The following is a 21379-nucleotide window of genomic DNA, read 5'->3' on the forward strand; positions in this document are numbered from 1 at the left end:
AAACAAAACAAATCACTATAATGCTATTTATTCTATAACAGGATGAATTAAATGTATGTAAATCCATACAAATAGGGAGTCCTTGGTCTTAGGAGGGAAGCATAGCGGGGAGTTCCCACCCGTGTGCAATACATCTTAATGGGTTTTTCTTGTAGCAATCCCTTTGGTAAATGAGGTGTTTGCAGGTCGGGTCCTGTAAATGCAGCAGCTTTCCTCTGATTCACTAGATAAACAAAGACGAGGCCCAGGGCTCTCAGCTTTTCATTTACCAGGGCTTGATCTCCATAGACATATTTTCTTTTTCAAACTAAATTGCTGTGTAAATGTTCAGTTATACCAGCAAACCTCTGCCGCTGCCATGAACGATCCATCACAGCAAATACACAGATTCTTTCTTGGCGATATATACTACATATACAGTACCTCACAAAAGTGAGTACACCCCTTACATTTTTATAAATAGTTTATTATATCTTTTCATGTGACAACGCTGAAGAAATGACACTTTGCTACAATGTAAAGTAGTGAGTGTACAGCTTGTATAAGTGTAAATTTCCTGTCAAAATAACTCAACACATTGATGTCTAAACCGCTGGCAACAAAAGTGAGTGCACTCCTGAGTGTCCAAATTGGGCCCAAAGTGTCAATATTTTGTGTGGCCACCATTATTTTCCAGCACTGCCTTAAGCACTGCCGGGAGTCCGCCATTTTTTTTTTTTTTTTTAAAAGCCAGCAGCTACAAATACTGCAGCTGCTGACTTTTAAAATAGTGACACTTACCCACCCAGCGCGCCCGCGATGTCGGCACCCAAAGCCGATCTCTTGATCGTCTCTCAGGTGCTGCCGCCACCATCTTGGGTATGGGAATCGGGAAGTTTCCCGGTTCCCTACTGCGCATGCGCGAGTCGCGCTGCGCAATAAGGATGGTCCCGCTGTCTCTGGGATCCGTGTGTTTCCCAGCAGGCAGCGGGGGGACTTTCGGAAAGGGGCGTAGATTCTGCAGAATCTACGCCGGAAGTGGGTGCAGATACATGTACTGTACAGGTACCTGCACCCCCCCCCCTCCCCCCTGAAAGGTGCCAATTGTGGCGCCGGAGGGGAGGGGATTCCAATGAGCGGAAGGTCCACTTTAGGGTGGACCTCCGCTTTAACCTTCTTAAGCATTCAGAGTTCATCAGAGCTTCACAGGTTTCCACTGGAGTCCTCTTCCACTCCTCCATGATGACATCACAGAGCTGGTGGATGTTGGGGACCTTGCGCTCCTCCGCCTTCTGTTGAGGATGCCCCACAGATGCTCAAAGTTTAGGTCTGGAGACATGCTTGGCCAGTCCATCACCTTTACCCTCAGCTTCTTTAGCAAGGCAGCGGTCATCTTGGAGGTGTGTTTTGGATCCATTATCATGTTGGAATACTGCCCTGCGTCCCAGTGTCAGAGAAGGGATCATTCTCTGCTTCAGTATGCCACAGTACATGTTGGCATTCATGGTTTCCTCAATCAACTGTAGCTCCCCAGTGCTGGCAGCACTCATGCACCCCCAGACCATGACACTCCCATCACCATGCTTGACTGTAGGCAAGACACACTTGTCTTTGTACTCCTGGTGGTTGCCGCCACACACGCTTGACACCATCTGAACCAAATAAGTTTATCTTGGTCTCATCAGAGCAAAGGACATGGTTCTAGCCTAGGCCATCTTTATGTAGAGAAACAATTCTTCTTCTTTTTTTTTTTTTTTTTTTCAGATCCTCAGAGTTCTTTGCCATGTTGAACTTCCAATGACCAGTATGACAGAGTGAGAGCAATAACACCAAATTTAACACATCTGCTCCCCATTCACACCTGAGACCTTGTAACACTAACGAGTAACGAACACTAACGAGTCACATGACACCGGGGAGTGAAAAAATGGAAATTTTCACTTAGGGGTGTACTCGCTTTTGTTTCCAGCGGTTTAGACATTAATGGCTGTGTGTTGCATTATTTTGATATATATATATATCTCTCCATGTACTGCCTCACATAAATATGTGAGGCAGAAGACTTCTATTCAGACAAAACCTATGTCAGGCAAGGAAATAGAGGTGAGGTTGCGACGCCCATGGATGGTGTGGGATGGTTTGTTTGATTTCCAAATGCCTGTTTTTACTTTGCTGCTGTAAGGTAGAACCTTTATTAACTTGTCGCCTGCCCACTGTGAAATGACGGCAGGGTGGTGGAGCACTTGTTCTGGGACACCGTCATACGACAGCGGCCCAGAACGGCCGATCTCGCATGACAATGGGGGCACGCAGCGTGGTGATCGCGGCTGCGCCGTGTTGCTAGGACACGGCGTGACCCCCGATCTGTGTAAAGAGCCGTACTGCTCATCAATGCACATCACTGCTATCCATCAATGCCCATCAGTGCCACCCATTAACCTCCCTGACGGTATGATTCATTCTGGTTTTAGGTGCTGAAAGCGGTACAATTATTTTGCATGGAAATTTGGCGTTTTATATTGTAGTCCTGTAATTCTTAGGAATAACTCTCTTAAGGCTCGGTTCACACAGGGGCGACTCAGATCCGACTTGAGGTCGCCCCTAGTAGCCTCAGGTCGGACAACATTTAAAAGTAAGTGAATGAGAGCCGTCTTAATGCACGCTACTGACGTCGCCTCCGACTTCAAAAGAAGTTCCTGTACTACTTCAATCCGACTTGTAGGCGACTTGTACCCATTGATTTCAATGGTGGTCGCCCCCAAGTCGGATCTCTGTCTATACGGAGGCGACTTTGACAGAATTATTAGCTCTGAAGGGGGAACTCCACGCCAAAATTTCAGAAAAAAATTTGGCGTGGGTTCTCCCTCCTAGAGCATACCAGGCCCTTAGGTCTGGTATGGATTCCAAGGGGATCCCCCTACGCCAAAAAAACGGCATGGGGGTCCCCCCAGATCCACACCAGACCCTTATCCGAGCACGCTACCCGGCTGGCCAGGAAAGGGGGTGTGGACAAGCGTGCGGCCCCCCCACCCCAAAGCACCTTCTCCCCATGTTGAGGACAAGGGCCTCTTCCCGACAACCCTGGCCGTTGGTTATCGGGGTCTGCGGGGGGCTTATCGGAATCCGGGAGCCCCCTTTAATAAGGGGGCCCCCCACCCTATGTGAATGAGTATGGGGTACAATGTACCCCTACCCATTCACCTGTAAAATAAAGTACAAAAAAAACCACAACACACAAGATAAAATAGTTTATTGCACAGCTCCGGGGGTCTTCCGTCTTCGGGGGTCTTCTCGCCGGACTCCTCCGCTATCTTCTTTTAGCTCTTTTGCTAGCGGAGGAGCCCGGCTTTCTTCCTCGCCGCCGCCCTCTTCCGACTTCGGGGGTCTTGTCCCCCTCTTCGGTTCTTCTGCCGGGCCACCGCGCCTTCTTATAGCTCTTTTACAGGCGGTGGCCCGGTCTGCTCCTCCTCCTCCGGGACGCGTGGCGACTTGTATAAGGACAAGGGGCGGGGTCATCGGTTGATGTCACATGGTGACAGTCCCAGCATCCTCCAGGACTGTGACATTGTAAGGGGGTGGGGTCACCATGTGACATCAACCGATGACCCCGCCCCTTCTCCTTATAAGTCGCCGCGCGGTGCGTCCCTGGCATTGCGGCCGGAGAGAGCATCGAGTCAACATCTCCAGGAGAAGAAGAGGAGGAACGGAAGGCGGCGGCTACAGAAGACCGGATCACCGCCTGTAAAAGAGCTATAAGAAGGTGCGGTGGCCCGGCAGAAGAACCAAAGAGGGGGACAAGACCCCGAAGTCGGAAGAAGAGGGCGGCAGCGAGGAAGAAAGCCGGGCTCCTCCGCTAGCAAAAGAGCTAAAAGAAGATAGCAGAGGAGTCCGGCGAGAAGACCCTCGAAGATGGAAGACCCCCGGAGCTGTGCAATAAACTATTTTTATCTTGTGTGTGTTTTTTTTGTACTTTATTTTACAGGTGAATGGGTAGGGGTACATTGTACCCCATACTCATTCACATAGGGTGGGGGGCCCCCTTATTAAAGGGGGCTCCCGGATTCCGATAACCCCCCCCCCGCAGACCCCGATAACCAACGGCCAGGGTTGTCGGGAAGAGGCCCTTGTCCTCATCAACATGGGGACAAGGTGCTTTGGGGTGGGGGGGCCGCACGCCCCCACTCCCCCAAGGCACCCCCCATGTTGAGGGCACGCGTCCTGGTACGGCTCAGGAGGGGGGATTGCTGCCCGCTCGTCCCCACCCCCTTTCCTGGCTGGCCGGGTAGCGTGCTCGGCTAAGGGTCTGGTGTGGATCTGGGGGGGACCCCCACACCATTTTTTCAGCGTAGGGGGTTCCCCTTGTAATCCATACCAGACCTAAGGGCCTGGTATGCTCTCGGAGGGGGAACCCACGCCAATTTTTTTTCAGAAATTTGGCGTGGCGTTCCCCCTTCAGAGCTCATTCCCTGATTGGCCACGGCAAAAGTCGCCTGGCCTGGGGCGACTTGTAAGTCGCCCCAGGTAGTGTCTAAGTCGTGTTCAAGTCGTCTCCAATTTGCCTCACAAAGTCGTCCTGAAGTCGTGTCGCCCCTGTGTGAACAGAGCCTTAATCTGTTCAACCAGAGTCTAGCAGACATCCCGGGTATGATAAAGTTCATAATATAATAAATAATAATAAAAATTATTCAATAATGTAATCAAATCCAAAAACACTGATATTTGCTCATTTGCAGAATTGTCACTGTCATTAGATTTAGTGTTTGACGAATTTCTCCACAAATCACTATCGCTCAATTCTGCATATGATTATAATTTATTATCACTGTTTTCTAGCTGGTCTATAACCACTTTTGACATAAAGGGACACTTTTTGGTTGCTATGGGCAATCTCCAAATTCCAGGCAGAAAAAACAGTATAATATAAGTGCATGCAGGGCACTGCACAGACCACTAGGGACAAAGGGGTGTGTAATTTTTTTTATACAGTACTGTAATCTGTAAGATTACAGTACTGTGTGTGTTTTGTGTATTTTAACTTTTTTGAATTTGGTGCTGATCTCCGCTCCCGTGCGCCGTAACGTCGCAGGGAACGGAGCTCAGAGGCATTCGGGCATTGTGTGAAGCGAGCGGAGGACAGCTCGATCACACAGCGCGGAGGACATCGCTGGATCCAGGGTACAAGGTAAGTAACTTCTCCCTGTATCCAGCGATGCGATCCCGAGCCGGCTTGGGGTTACCACTTGGCTTGGGGTTACCACTTGATAGTAAAATCCTAACCCGAGCAAGATTTGGGATTACCTTCAGGGAGGTTAATGCCCATCAGTGCCCACCTGTACCACCTATCCATGCCCACCAGTGCCGCCTACCATTGCCCGCCACTACTGCTTATTAGTGCCCACCAGTGCCGCCTATTAGTGCCCATCAGTGCCACCTAACAGTGCCCATTAATGCCTCCTATCAGTGCTCATCAGTGCCACCTATCGGTGCCCACAAGTGTGGCATATTAGTGCCTCCTCATCAGTGCCCATAAGTGCCACCTTATCAATGCCCACCAGTTTAGCCTATCAGTGCCCATCGGTGCAAGCTCTATTTGTGTGAAGAAAATTATAAAAAAAATTGTTTGGGTATAGTGTAGCATGACCACGCAATTGTCATTCAAAGTACAATAGCACTGAAAGCTGAAATATGGCTTGGGCAGGAAGGGGTGTTAGTGCCTGGTAGACAAGTGGTTAAACTCCTAATTTTTATCTGGATGCTGTGCAATGCGTTTTCTCTTTTCTCATTGTTATATCGCATGACTGATTCCTGAGGATACCTTAAGGACATATATCTTTGGTGGTTTCCATGATCGCTTTCCATAAGGCGGCTGGATAAGCTGATGTAGCCTACACCTAGTGTGAGGGATAAAGCTCACAGATGCGAGTACAGACCTTGCTAGGTCTATTGATCTGCTAAGCAGATATTTTGCTCTTTTCCTATGGGGAGCACTAAGTATTGCACCGAATAAGAACTGGACGACATTGCACCTTCTTTTCATCGCTTTATGGACTTTATGGTGTTTTCAGGACATTATTCTTTTGGACTTTTGAATGAATCACAAAATATATTAGGTGTGATAATTGTTGCACTATTTATATGACAGCGCAACATGTTTTTTTATATATACTCTTTATGGAGAGATCTGGGGTCTTTAAGACCCCAAATCTCTCCTTTGCACTTAAAAGCATTCAAAATGCCAAGTTTGGCTGTTTTGAGTACTGAATTTTTTTTTAAAGTCTGGAGCCTTTAAGGCTGCGGTAAACTGGATGTGCCTGTTTGTTGCTCGGGCCTCCCATTGGGACGGGAGAGCCCGGGTGGAGCAGAGGAAGGCAGTGGAAGGGGGGGGCCTCGCCTTGCTTGTAATAACAATAGAGTGGCTGATTAGCCGCATTGGTTATTATCACAAAGCCATCCCTCGGCTCCAAGATCCTAGATGAGACACCTATGGCCTCGCCCGTATTGGTCAGCCGTCGGTGCCGGGGGCATGGACTGCGAAGTGGGGAAGAGGCTGGAGCAGACATCATGGAGTGAGCGATAAGAGAAAACGTGAGTGCAGTCCCCCCCCCCCCCCCGCCCCGTAACCTGGATAGGATAAGCAGTGGAGGGGGGCTGCATATAGAACAATCTTTTCATCTTCCTCCTGCAGTCTCTGAATACCTGCGAGAGGTAGAGAAGCAGGCATTCCGAGACTGCAGGAGGAAGATGGAGGGAATGATTCTTCTATATGCAGCCACTCCTCCTATCCTGGTTCTCTCTGATGCCACCCCCCTGCGCTCTCCACCTCCCCCAGGCTCTCTGCTACCCCCCTTGGCTCTCCACCTCCCCCCATGCTCTCTGCCACCCCTCCGGGCTCTCCACCTCCCCCATGCTCTCCGCCACCCCCTGGGCTCCATATCTCCCCCCATGCTCTCCGCCCCCCCCCCCATGCTCTCCACATTCCCCCATGCTCTTTGCCACCTCCCCGTGCTCTCCACCCTCATGCTTTCCACCACCCCCTGTGCTCTTCACATTCCTCCATGTTCTCTGCTGCCCCCCTGTGCTCTCCACCTCACCCCATGCTTCCTGACATGCCCCCTGTGCTCTCCACGTTCCTCCATGCTCTTTACTGCCCACCTGTGCTCTCCACATTCCACCATGTTCTCTGCTGCCCCCCCCCCCCCCCCCTGTGCTCTTCACATTCCACCATGCTCCCCGCTACCCCTGTGCTCTCCGCATTCCCCCATGCTCTCCGCTACCCCGTGCTCTCCGCATTCCCCCATGCTCTCCGCTACCCCTGTGCTCTCCGCATTCCCCCATGCTCTCCGCTACCCCTGTGCTCTCCACATTCCCCCATGCTCTCTGCTGCCCCCCTGTGCTCTCCACATTCCCCCATGCTCTCTGCTGCCCCCCTGTGCTCTCCACATTCCCCCATGCTCTCTGCTGCCCCCCTGTGCTCTCCACATTTCCCCATGCTTTCTACTGCCTTCCTTGTGCTCACCACCCCCCGGCTCTCTGCCTTCCCTGTGCTCTCCACCTCCCCCCTGTGCTCTCCACCTCCCCCCCCATGCTCTCCACCTACCCCCATGCTTTCCGCAACCCCCCCCCCCCCCCCGTGCTCTCCACATTCCCTCATGCTCTCTGCTGCCCCCCCCCCATGCTCTCCACATCTGCCCATGCTCTCCGCCAGCCCCCCTGTGCTCTCCACATCCGCACATGCTCTCCGCCAGCCCCCCTGTGCTCTCCACATCCGCCCATGCTCTCCGCCAGCCCCCCTCTGCTCTCCACATCCGCCCATGCTCTTTGCCCCCCCCCCCATGCTTTCCACATCCCTCCATGCTCTCTGCTGCCCCCCTGTGCTCTCCACCCTCCCATGCTGTTTCCTGGTCCCCCCTCCCCCCACACCTTTGTTGGGTTCCCTCGCCCGGGGGATCCATCAGGGTGGAGAGTGGGGAACGGGCCAGTTAACATGTTAAGGGCTGCTCAATCCAAAATGCCCGGGCCTATTTTTTTGTCCCAGTCCGAGCCTGCTCGGTTCTAAAAGAAAATGGTACCGACATGATGCCTGCAGCTGCATATCACCCCAGTATAGGCTGACCAGATGTCCCCGGTTCCAGGGGACAGTCCCCGGATTGAGGACACTGTCCCCCGGACCAAGTCTGCCAAATTGAATTGCAACCCCCCCCCCCCCTGCTCCTACTAGCTTAGGGGGGTGTATTTTTTCCATTATCTGTGTCCCTTTCTGATGATGATGTGCTGGTCAGAGCGGATGGATTATTTCTTCAGTTTCCGGCACATGCCCATTCCAGTCATTTTCCTCCGCTCCCCACCCAGTAGTAGCCGGGGCCCGGAGAGTGAGACCTGAGAGGCTGTGAGGCCCGCGGAGGCGGCAACGGGCAGAGAGAGGCAGCTGAGCTCAGCTGATGATGTCCAGCAGCAGGAATAGAGGGGGAGGGGATCCAATGGTGGGGCTGCCAGTGCCTTCAAGGCTTCAACACAGGTGTGCTTTGGGGTGTCTGTGAATAGACTACATTGCACTGTGTCTGTCTCTCTGGCATAATGGGTGGTATCAGAACTCACAGGCAGTGGGGGGCACTTATTGGTCAAAAGTTAACAAAATCAGCACCCATCAGCCATGTTATGTGACACAATATTACAGAGCCATGATAGAGTGCCCCCTGCCTGTGAGTTATCATAATGCTGATGATCTTAACTAGTTGCCGATCACCTGATAGCAGATTTACTGCTACAGGGCGGTCGACCTGCACAGGATTACTTGTATACGTGATCACAGCCAATCAGCGGATCCGACGGACTCGCCTAGTGGTCTGCCTAAACAAGGCAGTGCGCCATTCTGTCAGTGTGGAAGACATTGATCCTGTGTTCCTAGAAATAGAACATGTTCTAAATATTTCTGACTGAACCATTTCCTATCGGGAAAACCGCTCGTCTGTATGCTGCTCCCATGGACCAAAAACGGAGCATGTTCTGAAGCAAGTACGAGACGGAGGCTATTGGCTATTGAACTTCCCTTTTCTAGTCCCGTCATACCTGTTGTAGGTCACCACGCTCTAGACTGTTGGACTTTGTTGTGATCATGTGTAGGCAAGACAGTTTCAGTGGAACTCTGCCGGAAAAACCTTTGGAGTTTATTCTGACGGGAAAACCGGTCGTGTGTACGCGGCATTCGTGTCTGATTTGTCCACCACAATATCGCAGTCCCGCCATCAGTCGCTGATTGCTGCCATATCTAGTAAAAAAACAAAACAAAACAAAAGTATGTCCCCGGATTAAATTTTAACCACTTGCTTACTGGGCACTTAAACACCCTTCCTGACCAGACCAATTTTTAGCTTTTGGTGCTCTCACAATTTGAATGACAATTACTCAGTCATGCAACACTGTACCCAAATGAATTTTGTGTCCTTTTTTTTCCCACAAATAGAGCTTTCTTTTGGTGGTATTTGATCACCTCTGGGGTTTTTATTTTTTGCGCTATAAATGAAAAAAGACCGAAAATTTTGAAAAAAAAACGCATATTTCTTTGTTTCTGGGATAAAATTTTGCAAATTATAATTTTTTTTTCATAAATTTTGGCCACAATTTATACTGCTACATATCTTTGGTAAAAATAACCCAAATTAGTGGATATTATTTGTTCTTTGTGAAAGTTAGAGAGTCTACAAGCTTTGGTGTGAATCACACAAAATTGATCACATCTGATGTACTGGTATATTACATAAATTACACATTTCATTTCTCAACCACCTATTACAGTTTTGAAGGCCCTGGAGCACCAGAACAATGGAAATGCCCACAAAGTGACCCCATTTTGGAAAGCTAACACCCCAACGTATAATCTGAGGCATAATGAGTCGTTTGAATGGTTCATTTTTTTTCCAGAAGTTTTAGAAAAATGTGGAAAAAAAAATGAAAATGCATTTTTTTTTATGCAAAGTTGTCCATTTATAAGATATTTCCAACACATAGCATGTACATAGCAAAAATGACACCCCAAAATACGTTCTGCTACTCCTCCTGAGTATAACGATACCAAATGTGTGAGACTTTTACACAGCCTGACCACATACAGAGGCCTATTACAGTTTTGAAGGCCCTGGAGCACCAGGACAATGGAAATGCCCACAAAGTGACCCCACGTGGCACTGGAGGCAGATGGCACTGGAGGCAGATGGCACTGGAGGCAGACAGATGGGGCTGGCACTGACTAATTGCTCTGGCAAATGGCGCTGGCAGGTGGCACTGGGGCTGGCGGCACTGGGGCTGACGGATGGCACTGGCGCTGGCAGGTGGCACTGGCGGCACTGGGGCTGACGGCGCTGGCAGGTGGCACTGGGGCTGGCAGGTGGCACTGGGGCTGGCAGGTGGCACTGGTAAGTGGCACTGGTGGTGGCACTGGCGGCACTGGGGCTGACGGATGGCACGTGGCACTGGCAGGTGGCACTGGGGCTGGCAGGTGGCAATGGGGCTGGCAGGTGGCACTGGCGCTGGCAGGTGGCACTGGTAAGTGGCACTGGCACTGGTGGTGGCACTGGCGGCACTGGGGCTGACGGATGGCACGTGGCACTGGCAGGTGGCACTGGCTGCACTGACGGCACTGGCAGGTGGCACTGGCTGCACTGACGGCACTGGCAGGTGGCACTGGCTGCACTGACGGCACTGGGGCTGACGGCCGGCACTGACGGCACTGGGGCTGACGGCCGGCACTGGGGCTGACGGCCGGCACTGGGGCTGACGGCCGGCACTGGGGCTGGCAGGCGGCACTGGGGCTGGCGGGCGGCAGTGGGGCAGGCACTGGGGCTGACAGATCGCTCTCCCTCCTCACACGCTGTCTCTGTGTGAGGAGGGAGAGACACGGCAATGGGAGATGATCTCATATGTTTACATATGAGATCATCTCCCATTGGTAGCTGCGATCGCGCTGTGAACGGCCGCTTTGATTGGCCGTTCACGGCGATCTGTATTCGCCTGTCTCCGGGAGACACGGCAAATACAATACTTCCGCGATGCGCGCCCCCGGCGGCACGCATTGCGGAAGTAAACAGGGACGGCCAGGCGAAGGAAGCCGCCCGCTCGAAGGCCGTCATTCGGCCATAGGGCGGGTGGGAAGCGGTTAAAAATCTGGTCACCTTACCCTAGTACAAACACTTGAAGCAGAATGGCGTACAGTTATGTGATTTTGCGGCAAGTGGTTAAATAGCTAAGATCAAATAGAACTAAGGCCTCCATTAAAAAAATAAAAATAAATGTGGTACAGATTTTAAATCGACTGTTAGACTATTTTCTTTCCAGGTCAAATGTTATTAAAGTGAAACTAAACTCTCTCAATCAGAATGAACTTTTTAATCCCTATGCTGCTAACATAGTAAATAGATAGGAAGGTATATTTACTTTTTTTTTTATTTCTCTGCTACTTGGTTTCTGGCCTAGACCAAAATGATGTCATACATCCCAGGAGTCTTCATGGGAGGGGAGGGGCTTTCTCATCTAAGCACACCCTCCTGCCTTGCATGCCCTGTTAGACTCAGGAAGGTTTTCAAAAAATGTATAAAGATTTCAAACAAACGGCTTTCTCGTTGTCATTTTGGGGTATTGTTTGTAGAATTTTGAGCGGAAAAAATGAATTTAGTTCATTTTTGGAATAAGACTGTAACAAAACAAAATGTGGAAAAAGTGAAGCACTGTGAATACTTTCTGGATGCACTGTATGGGCAGATGAATTACAGGAAATAAATGCTCCATGAATCATCAGCCCTTACCCAAGTTGGCCGCATGTAGAAGTGCAAGGGGGGTGTTTTTCAAAGTGCTTTCTGAACAGTTAAAGCATGGAGACATGGATGGATGAGTGAAATTATTTTAAATATTAAAAACGTATTAAATAGCAATTTCGGTTTATAGCCCTAAGATAAAGTCTAGTTCCACTGTTATTTTGAATAGAGCGAATAAAAAAAAAATTGCCTTTAGATGGAGCTAGAGTTGCCACCTTTTCTTCAAGCTAAACCCGAACACTTTAACAGTGCACAGCAAATTTTTACCTGTCCTTAGAGACCCCCCATTAGAACAGAGTGCCCTTATATCAGTGCCCTATTAGATTAAAGACCCCCATTATATGAGAGTCCCTTTATACGAGTGCCCCCTAAACACTTCCATTAGTTCAGGAATCCCCCTTTTACATTAAAGTCCCCTTTAGATCAGGAGTCCCCCTTCATCAGGTTTCAGGAGTCTGGAGTCCCCCTTTACACCAGGAGTCACCCTTTTACATTAGGAGCACTGTACTGAGCATCAATAGTCCCTCCATGAGATCAGAGTTCCCCCCCCCCCCTTCACATCAGAGTCCTCCCTCACAACAGCAGAGGCCTGTTATATCAGTAACTCCACATATCAAGGGCCCCTTTACATTAGGAGCCCTCCTAAATCAAGAGACCCTCTTTTCAAATCTCAATTTACATTAGTAGTCTTCTTTACATCAGTACCCCGGTGTGGCAGGAGGGGGATGCAGAGTGTGGCAGGAGGGGGGGGCAGAGTGTGACAGGAGGGGCCCATGCAAATACAGAGGGGGGGGGGGCAATTACACAGAAGGGTCAAAACATAAGGGAGAGAGAGGCGACAGGCAGCTGCTGGTGCAGAAGTTTTTAATAAAATGCTTAAAAGCAATCCACTCACTCTCCATGTCAGAGCTGTATATGTCAGTCTGTGAAGTTGGCTGTCCCATTCTCCCCTCCGATCCACGCTGCTCTTATCACTGAATCGGGAAACTCATGTGAACTGTCAGCCTCTGATGATGGAGGCGTGCTTAAGCCTCTGGAATGCTCTGATTGGTCACAGCATCCCAGGCTGACAGCTCACTGCAGTCTCCCCGCAGCTCTGTATCCTTGGCTTCCTCCAGCGATTCAGTGATAAGAGCAGCGTGGATCAGAGGGGAGAATGGGACATCCAACTTCACAGACTGACATATACAGCTCTGACATGGAGAGTGAGTGGATTGCTTTTAAGCATTTATTTTATTAAAACCTTCCGCACCAGCAGCTGTCTGTCGCCCGCTCTCTCTCTCATATGTTTTGATTGCCCTGTAATTGCTCCCCCCGCCCGCCGCTCCGATGCCCCTGCTGTCCAGGTCCCCCTGTGTGCTGGGGCTCGTAAAAGGAGGCCCCATGGTACCCCTGTCAGCTGGAAATGGTGTCCGGGTGTGAGGCAAAGGGAAACCCGGGCACAGCCTCCTAAACCCGTACTGTCCGGGTCAAAACCAGACAGGTCGCAACCCTAGATGGAGCTGATCATAGTACCGTATATACTCGAGTATAAGCTGAGATTTTCAGCCCCTTTTTTTAGGTTGAAAGTGCCCCCCTCGGCTTATACTCGAGTCACCGCCGTCTGTCTACCCGATCAGCGTGTCGTGCAGACAGACGGCGGCCATTCCACTATTCAAAAGCCGCGCCTCCCTGTCTGTGATAGGCGGAACACTCAATTTCTCAGCAGTCAGTGGTCCGCCTATCACGGACATCCGCTCATCCTCATACTACGGACGAGGATGAGAGGATGTCCGTGATAGGCGGAACACTGACTGCTGGGAAATTGAGTGTTCCGCCTATCACAGACGGAGGCGCGGCTTTTGAACAGTGGAATGGCCGCCGTCTGTCACAGACGAGAAGAGGTGCGGCGATCCTGGTATGTTTTTACATGCAGATCGCTGCAGAAGGACACAGGCTGCAGAAGGACAAAGAGGCACAGGACACAGGTAGGCTGGACGGACACACAGGTAGGCTGGACGGACACACAGGTAGGCTGGACGGACACACAGGTAGGCTGGACAGGCATGTCTCACCCTTGGCTTATACACGAGTCAGTAAGTTTTCCCATTTTTTTTGTGGTAAATTAGGGGCCTCGGCTTGTATTCGGATCGACCTATACTCGAGTATATACGGTATTTATTTCCTATGATTGTTAGCTTATAAAGCAGTATATTGATGATTCACTCAATTCTTTATGAAGGAATGACATTTGACTTGGAGAGAAAATAGCCTAGTAACATGCCCTTCATTTACAGCAGAGAACATCTTGCCATGTACATGCAATCTTCCCACCTCCTGAATGCTTGTGTTTTTTTTTTTTTTTTTTTTTTTGTTTTTGTTTTTTTTGTTCTCTTTTCCTTTTGATGAACAGTGAACTAAAATGGAACTAATGAGCCACAACCATAAGCCAAGTGTTTGCCGTGCGGTAGCGATGCAGTCCTGTTCAACTTGACAATTTGCTGCTATGCAAAGCAAGACGGCCACAGCATGAATACTGCCCCCTGTATGTTAGGTTTTAGGTGGTCAGGGGCTCGACTGCCTGTTTTTACCGCCATCTGGCTGCCCTGTGAAAAAGGCCTAAACAAAAAAAAAAAAGGGAAATTGGATTGAATACTTACCACAATTTTCCTTTCCTGGCACCAATCAATGGTAGTATACTAACATGTATGCTGCCATTTTGGCACCAGGGAAATGGAAAATTTTATTAAATTCTTACCGTAATTTTCCTTTCCTGGCACTAATCCATGGCAGCATACATGTGGTTTAGTATGTTGCCATGTTGGCACCAGGGAAAAAAAATAAAAAAATACTTGATCGGATGTTTTCTTCTAGAAAATTGTGCAGGACGGCTTTCTTCATGTCTGAATTACTGGTAAATACTGCGACAAAGGGGGAAATCGAACAGCCTGGTCTGCAGAGGTAACGCTCAGCCCTCTTTGCCACAGGATAGTTGGTAATGATTTCTGAAGCTGGTTAGCATACTCCCAGTAGCTGGATGTATTTTAGCGGATTTGGAGGATTACAATGAATGCACGCAAGTTCTATACTGCTTCTCATAGGAAAGAGAGGAGTGGAAGCAAACAGCCTGCAGCTTGCCAGCGCCACCTACTGGAGATATGGGAGAAAAACATGCAGGTGTATAAAAACCTATTAATGGTACACCTATTGCTGACCTTTCGAGAATGTTAGTTGCCTGGCTGTCATGCAGATCTAAATGCTTCAATATTTTCATTTACCTGGAATAACTATACAGTCACATCCTCTGACTGCACTCTGACTATGAAATTTCCATCTAATCTCTCAAAAGGGATGGGAATACCCTACTTAGACTTTACACAGCTGTGTATTGCAGATGTGTGGTGGTGTAATTTATTCTTTTTTTAACTATTATTATTTAATACCAGAAACCAAAACAGGATTAAGGCTGCGTAAAGTGGATTTTCAGCCTGGGGGAAAAAAATTGAAAGTCAGCAGCTACAAATACTGTAACTGCTGACCAGTGGCAGCTGGTGCTCCAAATTTTTTTTTGGGGGGGGGGGGGGGGGGGGGCGTAAACAAACTGAAAAATACTGAAACCCCTCCCCCACTAATTGCAGCCATTTGTGCCCATCAAATGCAGCCACCTGTGCACACCAAATGCAGCCACTGTGCCCACTGACCCCCCCCCCCCCCCCCACACACACTCGCAGAGTTTTGTGGCTCTGGTTCCTTCCCCCCACGCACGCGTGGATCACAGCACTGGCATGCCCCCCCCACAAGCACGGATTTCGGCTCTAACTCCCGAGGGGGGGGGGGGTGCCAGAGCCGCGATCTGCACGCAGGGGGGGTGCAGCTGACTCAGCCAGGCGGACATACCTTTCAGAGATGCGGCAACCTCCGCTCTATTGCGAGTCTCCTCGCTTCTCTTCCTAAGCGCAAGGCATCCAATAGGGTGACCTGGCACTTTGGCCAATCAGGAAGCAGGTCTGATGTCCTGCCTCCTGATTGCCCGGGAGGAAGGTTAGTGTGAGAATAGCGAAAATTTATTTGCTTTTGTCACACAATTGGGTGGGATCAGGGCCCACTCTCTGCGGCCCGAGTCCACCCTATTTTGAAGTCATTAGAGCCTCTGGCTCTAATCAGGTTCTTCAAAATATACCACCCCCACCATAGGAATCCATACGTCCGGCATCCTGAATGGGACATGGATGGGGGGGGCCGGCGACCATGTGCCCACAGTGCATGGGCCGCCACTGCTGTTGACTTATAATATAATACTTACCTGCCCAGGGATCGTGCAATGTCGGTACCCCAAGCCAATCCATCCATCGGCTCCTGGTGAAGGCGCCAGCATCTTCACCAAGAGAAACAGTTAGTGAAGCCTTTGCAGCTTCACAGCCTGTCTCGTACTGCGCATGCGTGAGTCACGCTGCACTTTCAGACTCGTCCCGTTATTTTCTGGGACCTGTGTGCCTCCCAGAAGGCAGTGGAAGGGAAGGAGGAGGGGTTGAAAATTTCGTAGATCGCCACACAATAATTGCGGAAATCTTACCCAGAAGTGGGAGTTTTGCCAGGTATCCGCTGCCCCCTGAAAGGTGCCAAATGTGGCAGCGGGGGGGGGGTGGGGTAGCCAACAAGCGGAGTTTCCCCTTTTGGATGGAGCTTTGCTATAATGAATAAAGACAGACCATAGATCATTATGACTGGACATATGTTATACAAGAGGAGTTGGACGTATTCATACAGATGGAACAGATAGTAGCCATCTGGCATTAAGTCCCGTTCACACCAGTGTGACTTGTCATGCGATTTGACTGGTCCAAATCCCATGACAATCACACCCTATTGTCAGTAATGGAACAGTTCAAATCAATTTGACGCTGCACCGATTTGAAAAAAAAAGGATCCTGCACTCTTTTTTGCGATTTCAGATGCAACTTGCATAGACCTCTGTGCATGAAGTCGCACAGATTGACAGCCAAGTCGCACCTGAAGTCGCACTGATCTGCAGCTTTAAAATCATGCGACTTCAAATGAGGTCGCACAAATGTAAAAGTTGGATTTGGTGTGAACGGGGGCTAAAGGTCAAAGATAGCATCAGCCAATATTCTCAATGTGCAGTTCGTTTTGTTAACGAATTAATATTCGGATACATTTTTTTTGTATCCAAATACCCTAGTTTGAATTACAATATAAAAAATTTTACCGAACGCTCCGAATAACGTAACAAAATGCTTCAGAATTTTGGAAATTTGGACTGAAATTTGAATCTAATTTAAATTGAACTCCCATCAAATTCTCACAACACATATTGCTGAGATCAACTGCTGTGGGGGTTATTTACTAAAGGCAAATCCACTTTGCACTACAAGTGCACTTTCAAGTGCATTAGCTTTAGATCTAAGGGGAAGATCTGAAATGAGAGGAAACTCTGCTGATTTTATCATCCAATCATGTGAAGCTAAAATGCTGTTTTTTATTTTCCTTGCATGTCCCCCTCAGATCTACAGCAACTGCACTGCCGGGAGCAGCAGCAGAGGAAGAACACCGGACAAAGAAGACAGAAGAAAGAAGAAGAGCGGAAGAAGCAGCAGGAGAATGAGAAGCCCGGAGGAGGAAGATGCAGGAGAACATGGAGGAAGACCGGAGGAAGAAGCGGAGAAGAGGACAATTTTAATAAAAGACTTGTCAAAAACTGTCTACTGTATTTTTTAACACTACATTACTTTTTTGGTGAATGGGTAGGGGTACAACTATACCCCATACTCATTCACATAGGGGGGAAGCCTGTGATCGGGGGCCCTCATTGTTAAAGGGGGCTTACAGATTCCGATATGCCCCCCGCTCGCAGACCCCCGACAACCACTGGCAAGGTTTGTTAGGAAGAGGCCCTTGTCGCCATCAACATGGAAGCAAGATGGAAGCCTCTCCTTGCCCCAAAGCACCCATCCCCTCATGTTGAGGGCATGCAGCCTAGTATGGTGGTGGGGGGGGTCACCTCCCTTTCCTGACCTGCCGGGCTGCATGCTCGGATAAGGGTCTGGTATGGATTTTGGGGGGACCCCCGCGCCATTTTGAAAAAAAAAAAAAATTGGTGTGAGGGAGTCCCGTCCGAATCCACTAGACCCAAGGGCCCGGTATGGGGGGGGCTCACACTTTTTTTTCATAATTTTTTTTTTTTTTTTTTTTTTTAACCCGCAATTTTTTAATTTTTTTTTACATTCAGCGCTGGAAGCCGCTGACAGCTGATGACTCATTGGCTGTTAGGGATGCGGCGGCTGGCTTTTCCGGCCCCCTCCTTAGAAACCAGCTACGTACAGTGTAAAAAAGATGCAAATCATGGTAAAAATGTGTGTCCAAAAAAGTGGCAAGCACCGCAGAAGGCACTGCAGAAACGCTCAAAAGCAACATGCATAGATGTGAATCGAGCCTAAAGGAGAATTAACCAAAAAAAGGTTAATTAAATCCACAAGTACTTTTTTTTTCACCACTACTATTCCTTTTATATTGGCTTTTAAAATGTACAAATGCAGCAATTTAGAAATTGGATGAAAGTTTTATCACTGGGAAACACTTTTTGAAAGATAAACAGTGCATTTTATATACAACTATACAGATCAGACCAAAATGAGGGACACATGAGGAGGACAGAGGGACAGTCCCTCAAAGTCAGGGACAGTTGGGAGCTATGCACCTTTATAATTACGAGAAGGAATAAGATTTTCCATGGACTAAAGATTTTGGATTTATGAGAACCAATAGGCCATCGAGGGTGGTTAGGATTGTTTCCATTTGAGTGGAATACACGTTCTCCTTGCATTGAACAGTCTATGGCTCTAGCCATGTGGACTGCCCCAATGCCAACCTGTATTTATTTTTGGCCAGATTACAAGCATTCACCCCGTGTGGTTTATTGGCCCAAAGAGAGTTACGAAACTCTGTCCAAAGAACCCAGATAGCAAGGATAACTAAGTTAGGAAAGCCTCAGCAGAGTCAAGCTAGGGACCCAGAGGAACAGTATGGCTGACGCTTGCAGAGGATTCAGCAGGTTAGCTGAAGAGCAAAGTCAGGGACCCAGTGGGACAGTGTTGGTGACACTTGGAAGCCACAGTGGGATAGTTGTGAAGGAGCTCAAGGCATCCAGTAGCGGCTGGGGTTTGAAGAGTCTAGTGAGAGACTGGGAGCTCAGTGAGAGGATCCAGAACAGGATACTGTGAGTTGCGATTCGTACTGAAGTTGAAGTTACCAGATCAGTTGCTATAGGAGACAGCTGTCTACAGATAGTTTGCTGCAATTCAGCTTAAAGGTCCTTGAACTGTATAGCTGTTCTTCTATTCCGATTTTTGTCTCGGAGTCTGCCAAGTATTTTGCATCTGCCTAAGGGTGTTCAGGCCCTAACCCTCTCTCCCCAGTTCTGTTAAGAGAAAATAAATCTATTTTTGAATTCTCAAAGTGTCTGGTGCCCAACTAATGCTGCGTACACATGAGCGGAATGTCCAACAGAAAAAGTCAAGACAGAATCTTTTCATCGTATATTATGATTGTGTGTATGCCTCATCTGACTTTTTTTTTTTTTTTTTTTTTTTTAATTCTGACGTACCTAGAAATAGAACATGTTTTAAATATTTCCGACGGAACCAATTCCTATCAGGAAAACCGCTCGCCTGTATGCTGTTCCACCGGACCAAAAACGACGCATGCTCTGAAGCAAGTACGAGACGGAGGCTATTGGCTACTGGCTATTGAACTTCATTTTTCTAGTCCCATCGTACGTGCTGTACGTCCCCGCGTTCTTGACGATCGGACTTTGGTGTGATCATGTGTACGCAAGACAGTTTCAGTGGAACTTCATCGGAAAAACCTTCACAGTATATTCCGACGGGAAAACCGGTCGTGTGTATGCGGCATTAGAGTCTGCAAAAGACTTCAGACTGGGGGACAAGGACCCTAAACATACAGCCAGAGCTACAATGGAATGGTTCAGAGCAAATCATATTTATGTGTTAGAATGGCCCAGTCAAAGTCCAGACCTAAATCCAATTTACATGTGGCAAAACATGAGAACATGTGGCAAAAATGTGACTCTCTAGATGTGCAAAGCTGGTAGAGACATCCCCAAAAAGACTTGTAGCTGTAATTACAGAGAAAGGTGGTTCTACAAAGTATTGACTCAGGGGGCTGAATACAAATGCAGGCCACACTTTTTAAATATTTATATGTAAAATCTTTTGAAAACCATTTATTATTTTCCTTCCATTTCTCAATTATGTGCCACTTTTTCTTTGCCTATCATGTAAAATCCCAATAAAATACATTTAAGTTTTTGGTTGTAACATGACAAAATGTGGAAAATTTTAAGGGGTATGAATACTTTTTCAAGGCACTGTAAATAGGAGTTTTGCATTGCATTGACATACCCCTGTTTCCATAGTAACACTAATGCCGTGTACACACAATCGGACTTTCCGATGGGAAATGTTGGATGGGAGCTTGTTGGCTGAAAGTCTGACCGTGTATATCGGCGGACTTTCCACCAAAAAATGTCGGCTAGCAGGTTCTCAAATTTTCCGCAAACAAAACTTTGTTGTCAGACTTTCCGATCGGATGTACACAAGTAGTGATGGCCGAACGGTTCGCCCGGCGGTCGTTTCGCGGCGAATTTCCGACTTTCGCCGTCCGCGGGTTCGAACGCCTTTTTCCGTCGTTCGCCCCGGCGGACTTACGTGTTTAATGTATACAAGAACTTTAACCTTTCGTGACACGTTTATCATGTGTTACAGGACAACCAATTGAGACATGACAGCTCATGGACACTTGGACATTCCCCCTAACCTATAAATACACCCGATCCGGTGGCCATTTTACATTCTTTCTTCTGTCACTGTAGGGAAAGGATCCTGTGTGGAGTAGGGACAGAGAAAACGCTAGCTATTTGGTACACAAAAGTTCTTTTCAGGACTGGTATAGGTGTTAGGTCAGCAGCCTGAGTTTCTTTTGTCAGTTTAGATAAAGGGACAGAGCGCTGTATGCTGCTATTTTAGGGACAGCTCAGCCAGATTAGTCTTTCTTCATCATCATCATCATCATCATCATTAGCTGTTACTATCAGGTCCACAAAAGAGCTGTTCCAGCTAATCGTTCCAGCCTACTCTTTTTTGCCAATTTGTATAGGGACAGGCAGGAAGCAGTGTGTCAGGCAGTGAGGATAATTTTAAAGACTTGCTGTTACTATTAGTTCCACAAAGGTTCTTTTCAGGACTGGTATCAGTGGTACGGTAATAGGCTTGTACACGTATAATATTCTTTCTTCCAAATATAGAAAGAATATTATACTTGACTGCTGCCCTTCTGCTGCAGTCTGCTAATCATTCACAACTCACTTGTTCCACAAAGCTCTTTATCAGGACTGGTAACTTGGTCTGTCTAGGGTGCTACGGTACATAGGCTTGGGTGCGGTACAGTCTGCTGTTCTGTAAGGACCGCTATCGGTCCACAATACATAGGGTTGCCGTGCACTACTGCTGACCGCTGCCCTATACTGCAGCAGTCCTTCAGCGGTATAGGGACTGACGCACAGTCTGCTAAACACTAATACA

At 48.5% G+C, this 21379-nt stretch overlaps 1 protein-coding gene across 2 annotated transcripts in view; it reads left to right on the forward strand.

Moving 5' to 3' along the window:
* Positions 1-20106, forward strand: part of LOC143924112 (uncharacterized) — a 42939-nt gene extending 22833 nt beyond the window's left edge. For both annotated transcript variants that reach the window (XM_077448167.1, XM_077448168.1), the window contains one exon: positions 17286-20106. In XM_077448167.1, coding sequence (XP_077304293.1) covers positions 17286-17498 — 213 coding nt within the window. In that variant the 3' untranslated portion in view covers positions 17499-20106. The remainder of the gene's footprint in view (positions 1-17285) is intronic.
* The last annotated feature ends 1273 nt before the right edge of the window (positions 20107-21379 follow it).

Source organism: Lithobates pipiens, unplaced genomic scaffold, assembly GCF_037356315.1.
Source record: "Lithobates pipiens isolate NorthernLeopardFrog02 unplaced genomic scaffold, aLitPip1_a1.2 Scaffold_22, whole genome shotgun sequence".
NCBI lineage: Eukaryota > Metazoa > Chordata > Amphibia > Anura > Ranidae > Lithobates > Lithobates pipiens.